The sequence below is a fragment of the Teleopsis dalmanni genome, unplaced genomic scaffold, assembly GCF_002237135.1.
Source record: "Teleopsis dalmanni isolate 2A unplaced genomic scaffold, ASM223713v2 unscaffolded_contig_0452, whole genome shotgun sequence".
Classification (NCBI taxonomy): domain Eukaryota; kingdom Metazoa; phylum Arthropoda; class Insecta; order Diptera; family Diopsidae; genus Teleopsis; species Teleopsis dalmanni.
Window position 1 is genome coordinate 1 of NW_024031834.1, and position 13754 is coordinate 13754.

Consider the following 13754-nt stretch of genomic DNA (forward strand, 5'->3'; position numbering starts at 1 on the left):
AGGCCTTACACACTCGCTGCGTAGAAAAGGCCTTTATAAAGCACTGCAACACAAATTCTGAGGAAGGCCTTACACACTCGCTGCGTAGAAAAGGCCTTTATAAAGCACTGCAACACAAATTCTGAGGAAGGCCTTACACACTCGCTGCGTAGAAAAGGCCGCCAAAAGATTTTAAAAAATGCATGTATTTGTAATTAATTATATTTAATAAAATTCCAATATCTTTTATATTATAATAAAATTTATTTAAATTAACCCAGTAGCAGAATACTCAAGGCCTTGTCAAAAAAAGGCCTTTTAAAAGCACTCCATCAGAAGGTGTAATGAAATTCACAGGCCTTTCGTTAAAGGACTTCAAAAAGGCCTTTACTAAGAAGGCGTCACTAAAGGAGTTGATGCGCATTGCGTACACGCAAGCGGTGTTCAAATCATATTTGCATGTTTTGTTTTTAAGTATATCTGTTTTTTTTTCGTTTTGGCTTACCTTTGCTTTATTTCGTTGTAGTCTAGACTACTGTCTCTTCTTTGTTAAGTTAAGTTATTGCAAGTTATGAAATTCTAACAAAATTAGTCCGTTCGTGAATTCGAAAATATGCTGATCGCGAGTGAAATAATTTATAAATAGTGCTTATTAAAAATAATAAGAATATATAAACTAATTAAATAAACTAATTAAAATAAATGAAAAGACAACAGAATCATACAAATATTAAATAATAGTGCAAAACAGTGAAAAATTTTAAGTAACAATTGTAACGAAACAATTGTAAATATACTTTTATTTGAAAATGAGTAGTAGAAGTACGTGGAAAAGAAAAATTAGGGCTGAAAAATTGGCTTTAATAAAAAAATTGAAAGAAAGCACAGAATGTTTAGAACAAGAGAATACATCACTTGTAATTGCACAAAACAGTTTAACTCTTTCTGACGATAATATATTAGGTGACGCTATTTCTGAAAATTCAGTGCATTCCGAACCAAATTTAAATTCAAATATAAATATTAGAGATAAATTATGGCTGTGGTACTTTCAACATAATCCAACAAGGCAATGCGCAACCAGTTTACGTCAGTTACTTAAATCTGAAAACTTAGATGTCCCAGTAAGTTTAAGTGGTTTGCTAAAAGAAAAAAAGAAGGTAACAGTTGTTAGAAGTGTTTCTCCCGGAAGTTACATTCATATAGGTTTAAAAAACCAATTAAATAAAATTCCGGAAGATATTCTAAGTGGAAATACAGAAATTATGTTGGATATTAGAATTGATGGATTACCTGTCTTTAAAAGTTCATCTCAAAGTTTGTGGCCAATAAAAATATTGCATCTTATGATGAAGCCACTTTGGTAAGATACTTAACACTTAATATATCTTAATTACTCATATTTCTCTTCTTATATTTAGATTTTAAATATTCAAAAAACAATTTCAAATGGAGGGTTTGCAAAAAATTTGCACAACATTCTTGGAAAAGATATTATTACCAATTTCAACTATGATGGTCTACAAGGAAAGGACGCTTTCAAGGTGTATACACGCGCCAATAATATTTTTTTCAGTTAGTATTTTTGTTTAATTTTAAAATCAACATATACATTGTCTAATATTGCATTATATTACAGAAGCTGCATATACTGAAGTCCTAAACACTTGGTGTAAGCCTCTCTATAATATCGGTTTTTTGCAACCTTGAAACCCTTTTTTATATCGTTCCTATAATTTTCTTCACTTAGGACTTCAGTATATGCAGCTTCTGTAATATAATGCAATATTAGACAATGTATATGTTGATTTTAAAATTAAACAAAAATACTAACTGAAAAAAATATTATTGATGCGTGTATACACCTTGAAAGCGTCCTTTCCTTGTATACCATCATAGTTGAAATTGGTAATAATATCTTTTCCAAGAATGTTGTGCAAATTTTTTGCAAACCCTCCATTTGAAATTGTTTTTTGAATATTTAAAATCTAAATATAAGAAGAGAAATATGAGTAATTAAGATATATTAAGTGTTAAGTATCTTACCAAAGTGGCTTCATCATAAGATGCAATATTTTTATTAGCCACAAACTTTGAGATGAACTTTTAAAGACAGGTAATCCATCAATTCTAATATTCAACATAATTTCTGTATTTCCACTTAGAATATCTTCCGGAATTTTATTTAATTGGTTTTTTAAACCTATATGAATGTAACTTCCGGGAGAAACACTTCTAACAACTGTTACCTTCTTTTTTTCTTTTAGCAAACCACTTAAACTTACTGGGACATCTAAGTTTTCAGATTTAAGTAACTGAAGTAAACTGGTTGCGCATTGCCTTGTTGGATTATGTTGAAAGTACCACAGCCTTAATTTATCTCTAATATTTATATTTGAATTTAAATTTGGTTCGGAATGCACTGAATTTTCAGAAATAGCGTCACCTAATATATTATCGTCAGAAAGAGTTAAACTGTTTTGTGCAATTACAAGTGATGTATTCTCTTGTTCTAAACATTCTGTGCTTTCTTTTAATTTTTTTATTAAAGCCAATTTTTCAGCCCTAATTTTTCTTTTCCACGTACTTCTACTACTCATTTTCAAATAAAAGTATATTTACAATTGTTTTGTTACAATTGTTACTTAAAATTTTTCACTGTTTTGCACTATTATTTAATATTTGTATGGTTCAGTTGTCTTTTCATTTATTTTAATTAGTTTATTTAATTAGTTTATACATTCTTATTACTTTTAATAAGCACTATTTATAAATTATTTCACTCGCGATCAGCATATTTTCGAATTCACGAACGGACTAATTTTGTTAGAATTTCATAACTTGCAATAACTTAACTTAACAAAGAAGAGACAGTAGTCTAGACTACAACGAAATAAAGCAAAGGTAAGCCAAAACGAAAAAAAAACAGATATACTTAAAAACAAAACATGCAAATATGATTTGAACACCGCTTGCGTGTACGCAATGCGCATCAACTCCTTTAGTGACGCCTTTTTAGTAAAGGCCTTTTTGAAGTACTTTAACGAAAGGCCTGTGAATTTCATTACACCTTCTGATGGAGTGCTTTTAAAAGGCCTTTTTTTGACAAGGCCTTGAGTATTCTGCTACTGGGTTAATTTAAATAAATTTTATTATAATATAAAAGATATTGGAATTTTATTAAATATAATTAATTACAAATACATGCATTTTTTAAAATCTTTTGGCGGCCTTTTCTACGCAGCGAGTGTGTAAGGCCTTCCTCAGAATTTGTGTTGCAGTGCTTTATAAAGGCCTTTTCTACGCAGCGAGTGTGTAAGGCCTTCCTCAGAATTTGTGTTGCAGTGCTTTATAAAGGCCTTTTCTACACAGCGAGTGTGTAAGGCCTCCGATATTGGCTCATCCAGAACTAAAAAGAAATAGTAAAAAATACAAGTGTGTAGGTACTACTTACTGCAGAAAAAGGCCTTTAAAAAGACCTTTTTACTCCTTATTTCTGCTACTGGGAAAATTATTAACATGATTATAACACGATTATATCTATATAACTATACCTAAAATTTATTTAAACTTAAATTAACATTATTATAAATTAAATAATATATACATTTTTTAAACTAATAACACTGTTGTGATTACAATAACCAAATAGCTTTTATTAATAAAAAATAGTATTTATTGCAACACAAACTTTTATTATTTTTAATACAACTTTAGAAACACTAACTAATTGACTGACTGATCAACTGACTGACTAAAATCTGAATAAAATATTTTTAAATAAAATATTTTTAAATATCAGAGAATCTGACAATTTTAGCCTACTTTGTTGATTCTCACCACACAGCCCCTTCTAGAATTTGACGCCTGCATCACGACAAATTCTATCCGTATTACACATTATTACTACCTCATAAGTCTCAATGGAAAACGCACTATTCTACCCACTCGAGTCACCTTCGGTGCTATCTGCTTGTTACTGTCATCATCTAACACCTTGACACTATCTTGGCCACAACCTTCATCAGCTTCATTTGCAAAATATGCTGGTTTCACTCGATCCATGCTGACGTTCATCGTGCGTCCTCTTGCCCTTATTGTTAGAGTTTTCTCACCACGACATAAAATTTCATATGGGCCCTCATACGGCTGTTTCAGTGGTGGTCGCACAGCGTCATCACGTAAGAATACGTGCGTACTGCTTTTCAAATCTTTAAATACGAATGGCTTTTCCGTCATATGACGCGATGTTTGTAATGGCTTCAGTTCGCTCATAGTTTCCCTTAACTTCTTAACAAACTCTGTTTGCGATACTTGCTTCAAATCACCATCAAACACCTCTCCTGGTAAACGTATATTTACCCCATAAATTAATTCCGACGGTGTCGCTTGCAAATCTTCTTTAAATGCCGCTCTTAATCCCATTACAACAATTAGCAAGGCCCTTGTCCATTCAACACTTGATTTACACTTCAGTGCAGACTTTAGCGTGCGATGAAAACGTTCGACAAGTCCATTTGACTGTGGATGATATGCTGTAGTTCGATGCCTTTCACACCCCAAAATTTTGGCTAGCTCATCGAAAAGCTTGGATTCAAATTGCCGTCCCTGGTCTGTCGTAATCCTTTTCGGCACACCATAATGCGCTATCCAATCCTTAATTAAAGCCTCAGCCACACATTCTGCCGTAATCTCCGCCAATGGTACCACCACCGGCCACCTTGAAAACCGGTCAATGCATGTCAGGCAATACCGCATACCATTACTATAAGGCAAAGGTCCCACGATATCAATATGAACATGCTCAAAACGTTGATCAGGAGCGTTGAAATCCTGCAACACAGTCCTGTTGTGCCGCTGGATTTTTGACTTTTGGCATGCCATGCATGTTTTCACCATTTGACTTATTTCAGTCTTCATTTTAGGCCAACAAAAACGAGAACTTATTAGTTTTATAGTTGCTTTTCTACCAGGATGAGCTAAATTGTGTAACATTTCGAACACTTGCGCTCGGAAGGACTTTGTAATAAACGGTCTCGGTTTCTTTCCGGATACATCACAGTACACAGAAACACCCTCTGTAATTAACTCTACCAACTTGAGCTCCAGAGATGACGCTGTACAGTTTCTTATCAACTCGTTCATCTCTTGGTCAACTTTCTGAGCTTCTGCCAACTTATCATAGTCTAGTGATCGTCTAACTCCAGCCACTACACTTTCGACTCGAGATAAAGCATCTGCGACCGTATTTTTGCTGCCTGCTATATGCTGAATATCTGTTGTCAGCTGCCCGATAAAATCTAAATGGCGTAACTGACGTTCTGATGCTTTTTCAGATCTTTGTAAGAAAGCAAATGTAATCGGTTTATGATCCGTTAGCACAGTGCAATTCCTGCCCTCAATCATGTACCTGAAATACTTGACCGCCATATATATAGCAAGTAGCTCGCGGTCATAAGTACTATATCTTTTTTGAGTCTCTGTCAGCCTTTTGGAATAGAATCCCAGCGGTTGCATCTGTCCATCTATAAGCTGTTGCAACACTGCTCCTACTGCAACATTGCTAGCATCCACATTTAGCACCAGTTTCGCATTCGGAGCCGGGTGTGCTAGCATTGCAGCATTCGCCAGATTATTCTTACACACTTCAAATATTTTCTCGGCCTCTGCTGTCCAATCAATCAGAGATCTATCATTTTTCTTATTTCCTTTTAATAGCGCGTGCAGGATGCCATGATTCTTTGCGGCATTCGGGAGGAAACGCCTGTAAAAATTAATTGAAGCAATGAACCTTCTTAACTCTCGTACTTCCTTCGGTTTTTTAAAATTTCTTATCGCTTCTACCTTTTCAGCTATAGGTCTAATTCCATCCCCATTTATCACATGACCCAGGAAGGTAACTTCTTTCATAAAAAACACACACTTTCCCAGATTGATTCTCAGACCATGATCACTTAATCGTTTGAACACTTCTCTTAAATGTATTTCGTGTTCCTTTTCATCAGCTGATGCTATACATATATCATCTATGTACGTTACCACATAACTCAGATTCTTTAGGACATCATTCATAAACCTTTGGAAAGTTTGCGCAGCATTGCATAAACCAAAAGTCATCATGTTAAACTCATATAAGCCGAACGGGGTTATTATCGCCGTTTTAGGTCGATCCTCCTCAGCAATCGGAATCTGATTGTAGGCCTTTTCCAAGTCAATGGTTGAGAAAATTTTCTTATTGTACAATATGCGAGTAAAATCATGTATATGGGGTATTGGATACCGGTCTGGTAGTGTTATTGAATTAAGCTTCCTATAGTCACCACACGGTCTCCACTTACCATCCTTTTTCGCCACTAAATGCAACGGACTTGCCCAATTGCTGTTACTTGGTCTACAAATACCTTGTTTCGTCATAAATTCAAATTCCTTTCTCGCAATTTCAAATTTTTCAGGATTTAACCGCCGAGGTTTTGCATACACTGGCTGTCCCTTGGTAACAATTTGATGCTCTACTAGCGTAACCTTCGTGGCCACCTTATTACTAGTAGCCGGTTCCGTTATCTCTTTATAATCCCGCAGAATGTTATGTACCGGGCTAGTCGCATCAATTGTGCTTAGCTTCACGCAGTGCATCTCTCTCTTCGAACCCATTACCTGGAGGCCTGTAATGCCATCTAAAATTCTCCTGTTCTTCAGGTCAACTATCAAACCAAAATTATTCAAAAAATCCGCCCCTATTATTGGGTGATTTACCTTCGCCACTAGGAACTCCCACAGGAACTGTCTGCGCAACCCCAAATTGACTTGCACTAATTTCGTTCCATACGTGCTAATTTTCGCTCCGTTTGCTGCGTATAAATAATATTGCGTGGCTTCATTTTCAGGCTGCATTCTCTTTGGCAAAATTGAAACTTCCGCGCCTGTGTCTATTAGATAATTTATACCTGTTTTTTTATCTTTGAAGAACAAACGGCATGCTTTACCCTCTGCCACTTCACTCGCCGTCAGACGTGAAGTGGTGTTTAGTTTTCCGCTGAGTTTTGCGGTGGTTTGTACTGGCAAGGCTGAACACATTTTGTGGACCTCTCCTTGAACCGCCGATGATAAAAACAGATATTACCTCTTCTAGCACTTGATGATCGCCCTTTTCCACGATCTCTGTCATTGCTTCTTCCTCTTTTGCCCAACTGAATGACCAAATTATTTATCATGACTTTCAACTCGTCAATTTCCTTCCTCATCTCCTTCGGTTCATTCCTTTGTACTACACAAACCGTTTCTGTTTCCTGTACCTCAAATACCTTATCAGCCACTTTGGCCCACTGTGCAGAATCACCTTCCACTGCAGCTACGATTGTTCTAACTCCCACTGGCAGTCGCTGTAACCACAATGACTTTAGTACATCATCATTCATTGAATTGCCGGCCATCTCCTTCATCTTCTTCAGCAATTGAGTTGGTTTCATGTCACCTAGCTCCAATTCTGTCAGCAACTTACGCAGCCTTTTGTGCTCCGATTCTGTGAATTCATAAATTAACCGTTTCTTCAACGTCTCATATTTCAACACCTTCGGTGGATCTCGAATCACATCAACTATGCACTCCAGGTATTTCGGCTCTAAACTTGCTACTACATGGTCGAACATTGTATCATCTTTCGTTATTCCCGCATTCCTGAACTGTGCTTCCATTTGCAGAAAAAAAAGGTCCGGATGCTCTCTTGAAAACATCATCGGCTTAACTGAAACCCGGTATACCTCCTTGTCAGTGCGACTTTCTCCTTCTGCCGGAAAAAAATCTTCTTCCTCACGGTTAGTCATCTTGCTTGCTAATGTTGGGCTTGATAATAACTTACAACTCCTTTTTGTGTCGGGGTCACCAATGTTGTGATTACAATAACCAAATAGCTTTTATTAATAAAAAACAGTATTTATTGTAACACAAACTTTTATTATTTTTAATACAACTTTAGAAACACTAACTAATTGACTGACTGATCAACTGACTGAAAAAATCTGAATAAATATTTTTAAATAAAATATTTTTAAATATCAGAGAATCTGACAATTTTAGCCTACTTTGTTGATTCTCACCACAACACTATAAAACTATCTATAACTATACCTAAAATTTATTTAAACTTAAATTAACATTATTAAACTAATAATACTGTAAAACTATTTATAACTATATCTAGTTAATCCCTTTTGTTGTTTTTTTTTGGTGTAAGCCTCTCTATAATATCGGTTTTTTGCAACCTTGAAACCCTTTTTTATATCGTTCCTATAATTTTCTTCACTTAGGACTTCAGTATATGCAGCTTCTGTAATATAATGCAATATTAGACAATGTATATGTTGATTTTAAAATTAAACAAAAATACTAACTGAAAAAAATATTATTGGTGCGTGTATACACCTTGAAAGCGTCCTTTCCTTGTATACCATCATAGTTGAAATTGGTAATAATATCTTTTCCAAGAATGTTGTGCAAATTTTTTGCAAACCCTCCATTTGAAATTGTTTTTTGAATATTTAAAATCTAAATATAAGAAGAGAAATATGAGTAATTAAGATATATTAAGTGTTAAGTATCTTACCAAAGTGGCTTCATCATAAGATGCAATATTTTTATTGGCCACAAACTTTGAGATGAACTTTTAAAGACAGGTAATCCATCAATTCTAATATCCAACATAATTTCTGTATTTCCACTTAGAATATCTTCCGGAACCTATATGAATGTAACTTCCGGGAGAAACACTTCTAACAACTGTTACCTTCTTTTTTTCTTTTAGCAAACCACTTAAACTTACTGGGACATCTAAGTTTTCAGATTTAAGTAACTGAAGTAAACTGGTTGCGCATTGCCTTGTTGGATTATGTTGAAAGTACCACAGCCTTAATTTATCTCTAATATTTATATTTGAATTTAAATTTGGTTCGGAATGCACTGAATTTTCAGAAATAGCGTCACCTAATATATTATCGTCAGAAAGAGTTAAACTGTTTTGTGCAATTACAAGTGATGTATTCTCTTGTTCTAAACATTCTGTGCTTTCTTTCAATTTTTTTATTAAAGCCAATTTTTCAGCCCTAATTTTTCTTTTCCACGTACTTCTACTACTCATTTTCAAATAAAAGTATATTTACAATTGTTTTGTTACAATTGTTACTTAAAATTTTTCACTGTTTTGCACTATTATTTAATATTTGTATGGTTCAGTTGTCTTTTCATTTATTTTAATTAGTTTATTTAATTAGTTTATATATTCTTATTACTTTTAATAAGCATTATTTATAAATTATTTCACTCGCGATCAGCATATTTTCGAATTCACGAACGGACTAATTTTGTTAGAATTTCATAACTTGCAATAACTTAACTTAACAAAGAAGAGACAGTAGTCTAGACTACAACGAAATAAAGCAAAGGTAAGCCAAAACGAAAAAAAAACAGATATACTTAAAAACAAAACATGCAAATATGATTTGAACATCGCTTGCGTGTACGCAATGCGCATCAACTCCTTTAGTGACGCCTTTTTAGTAAAGGCCTTTTTGAAGTACTTTAACGAAAGGCCTGTGAATTTCATTACACCTTCTGATGGAGTGCTTTTAAAAGGCCTTTTTTTGACAAGGCCTTGAGTATTCTGCTACTGGGTTAATTTAAATAAATTTTATTATAATATAAAAGATATTGGAATTTTATTAAATATAATTAATTACAAATACATGCATTTTTTAAAATCTTTTGGCGGCCTTTTCTACGCAGCGAGTGTGTAAGGCCTTCCTCAGAATTTTTGTTGCAGTGCTTTATAAAGGCCTTTTCTACGCAGCGAGTGTGTAAGGCCTTCCTCAGAATTTGTGTTGCAGTGCTTTATAAAGGCCTTTTCTACGCAGCGAGTGTGTAAGGCCTTCCCCAGAATTTGTATTGCAGTGCCTTTTAAAGGCCTTTTCTACACAGCGAGTGTGTAAGGCCTCCGATATTGGCTCATCCAGAACTAAAAAGAAATAGTAAAAAATACAAGTGTGTAGGTACTACTTACTGCAGAAAAAGGCCTTTAAAAAGACCTTTTTACTCCTTATTTCTGCTACTGGGAAAATTATTAACATGATTATAACACGATTATATCTATATAACTATACCTAAAATTTATTTAAACTTAAATTAACATTATTATAAATTAAATAATATATACATTTTTTAAACTAATAACACTATAAAACTATCTATAACTATACCTAAAATTTATTTAAACTAAAATTAACATTATTAAACTAATAATACTGTAAAACTATTTATAACTATATCTAGTTAATCCCTTTTGTTGTTTTTTTTTTGGTGTAAGCCTCTCTATAATATCGGTTTTTTGCAACCTTGAAACCCTTTTTTATATCGTTCCTATAATTTTCTTCACTTAGGACTTCAGTATATGCAGCTTCTGTAATATAATGCAATATTAGACAATGTATATGTTGATTTTAAAATTAAACAAAAATACTAACTGAAAAAAATATTATTGGTGCGTGTATACACCTTGAAAGCGTCCTTTCCTTGTATACCATTGTTATATCTGTATAATTTAGATATTTATTTATTCAAAAAACTCCAAGTTATTATTACTAGGGTCGCCAGTGGTCGAAATTCGACCAATAGAAAATACAATTTATTTAGTTTAATAGTATTTAAATTTTATTGATGAATTTGATTAAAATATGAACAAAATCTAAAGAAAGTTGTAGAAAACAATTTAAAAAATAAATTAAAATTTATAATTTCATCTCGTGCTTAATTCTTCCTTGTATCATCAATCCAATCAAATCGTTTAATTTAAATTTGTCGTCATATGTGACCACATATGCACCTGCGAAAGAAGAAAATAATTAGTATAAAATATTGATGAATTGTTTGAATGAAATACCGATAAAGTTTCGAACTGATGCTCCATTTTGAAATCTTTTCAACAAATAAATTATCTTAACATCTGCTCCGTACATTTGTTCTTCAGGTGATATCGGAAAGTTATCAGTACAGGAATCAGCAATTTTGTAGAACAGCATCTTCTTCTGAAGAAATTCGAAATTCTGACGCAATTTATTGCGTTCATCCTTCAATTTTCTTTAATACCTTAAATAATAGGTTAAAGGTTAGGTTAAACCGGCGATCCCAGGGGGATCCACTTAGGCCCATAGGCCCATTGTGATACCGTATTATTTAGAACCCACGGGCTAAAACCATCCAGAACCTTTAACAAAGTTAACGATGCTACATAGAGGGAGTTCTCGAAGTTCGTCAAGATCCCCAAAAATTTAAGGCGACGCCGTGCATGTGCCGGACACGAAGAAAGCAGGTGAGAGGCACTTTCGTCATCCTCACCACAACTGCGGCAAAAATGGTTGAACGGTAGATTCAGTCTCCTAGCATGATTACCTAGAATACAATGACCTGTTAGTAAACCCACTACAAGACTGATATCTCTACGGGATAACTCTAAAAGAGATTTCGATTTTCTATTGTTGGTCTGTGGCCACATTGCATACAGATGCCTGCATATCGCAGAGTCTTCCCATCTTTTATTTAAAAGTTCGGCACAGGAAGAACTCAAAATCAATTTGCATGAAGTCAACGATATGCCCAGATTGTTTAGGTGTTCCGAGTGGTTCCCTGAAGCACCACGTCTGGCTAGCTCGTCTGCTTTACAATTGCCGTAAATATCCCTATGACCGGGAACCCAGATTAGAGAAATATTGAACTGCGTCGACATCTCATTTAGAGATGTGTAGCAGTCAAGGACCGTCCTAGATGTGAATTGGACAGAACTCAAGGACTTTAAAGCAGCTTGACTATCCGATAGTATATATATATTCCTTTCAAGTATATTACCTACTTCTAGACAAGCTAAAGCTTCCTTAATTGCAATTACTTCTGCCTGAAAAACACTACAGTGATCCGGAAGCCTATAGCAGGAGGATATATTCAGCCCCTCTGAGAAAACTCCACTGCCTACGCCGCTCCCAGTCTTTGAACCATCAGTAAAAATTTGCAGACCCTCACCCAGGGAGGGACCTCCTGACAACCAAGCTTCCCTGGATGGGAATCTAACAATAAATTTTCTATCAAAGTCGAGAATCGGAGAGGTGTAGTCAATGTTATTTGGAGTAGAACTGAAAATATTTAGAATCGAGCCGTGCCCATAGTCACTAGCCTTCCATTGTGAAGTAGCCTTAAGTCTTAGGGCAGATGATGCTGCCAACTGCTTACTGATGATGTCAAGTGGCATTAAATGGAGCATTAGATCTAATGCTATGGATGGTGTTGTACACAGAGCACCACTTATACAGAGTTCAGCCCTGCGCTGAACCCTGTTCAGTACCGTACAGTACGAAGATTTATCAAGAGCTGTCCACCATATGGCAATGCCATACAGAAGTATTGGTCTAATGACAGCAGTGTATAGCCATTGAGCGATACGTGGTTGCAAACCCCACCTTTTACCAATAGCTTTTTGACAAAGGAGCAGAGCAATGTTTGCTTTCCTAGCCCGCTCCAAAACATTTTCTTTCCAGCTCAGTTTCCTATCGAAAACAATGCCTAAAAATTTTGCTTTCTCAATATATTGTATCGCAGAACCTTTAATATAGAGTGGAGAAAGATTTGGAACCCTATGTTTTCTGGTAAATACTACGATTTCTGTTTTTCTGGGGTTAACCCCGAGACCACATGTCAGTGTCCAATTGTTAAGGATATTCAGGCCATACTGCAAAATATCCCTTAAACTAGTAGCATATTTTCCAGTAACTGTTAGTGCAATGTCATCCGCATATGCAACTGTCCCGCATCCCGCTCTCCCCAGTTTTTGTAACAGTTCATTCACCGCTATATTCCAGAGGAGAGGAGAGAGTACGCCCCCTTGGGGGGTACCTCTATTTACCCGTCTGTGTGTTGCTGATACACCCATTTGTGCTTCAATAATTCTGCCAGTTAGTAGCTGACCGATAAAGCTGATGAGCGCATCCTCAACACCCAGACGCGAGAGTGCGTTAGCTATTGCATTGGGAAGAATATTGTTAAAAGCTCCTTCAATATCTACGAAAGCCACTATACAAAATTCTTTTACTTTAAGAGTTTTTTCAATAGTACAGGTGAGGGCATGGAGTGCTGTCTCTGTGGATTTACCCTTAGTGTAGGCGTGTTGTGACGGTGACCAAAGATTGGGATCTATAACGCGCCTTATTTCAAAGTCTATAATTCTTTCTAAAGCTTTCAGCATGAAAGATGAAAGACTAATTGGACGGAGTTCATTAGGGTTACTATGAGAGGTTTTACCCGCCTTAGGAATAAAAACAACTCTAACCTTTCTCCATTGAGTTGGAACATAATTAAAAATGAGACAATATTTAAAAATGGCCAGAAGCCAGTTTTGTATTTGATCCCAAGAGTTTTGCAGCTCAATAGGATGAATACCATCCGGTCCTGGTGATTTATATGGCTTAAAGCTAAAAATGGCCCATTTTAGAGTTTGTAGGTTTAACTTGATAGAGTTTACCGGTGCGTAGTTTAAACATTCTGAGGATTCCGTCGAAGCAAAGGATCCTGGAAAGTGGGTATCTAGTAATAAATCTAGTGACTCCCTACTGTTATTTGACCAAGTCCCATCCGGTTTTCTTAGCAACTCAGGAACAGAAGGATTTTTAGATAGGATTTTGCGTAGTCTAGAGGTTTCAGAGTCCCTACTAATCTCTTGACAATATGATTGCCAACTAATCCTCTTA

At 35.2% G+C, this 13754-nt stretch overlaps 1 protein-coding gene across 1 annotated transcript; it reads right to left on the reverse strand.

Moving 5' to 3' along the window:
* Nucleotides 1–7001: 7001 nt before the first annotated feature.
* On the reverse strand, nucleotides 7002–7799 carry LOC119663482. Its single transcript, XM_038073091.1, has one exon. It carries the CDS (start codon nucleotides 7797–7799, stop codon nucleotides 7002–7004), a length of 798 nt encoding a protein of 265 aa, XP_037929019.1.
* Between the last annotated feature and the right edge of the window lie 5955 nt (nucleotides 7800–13754).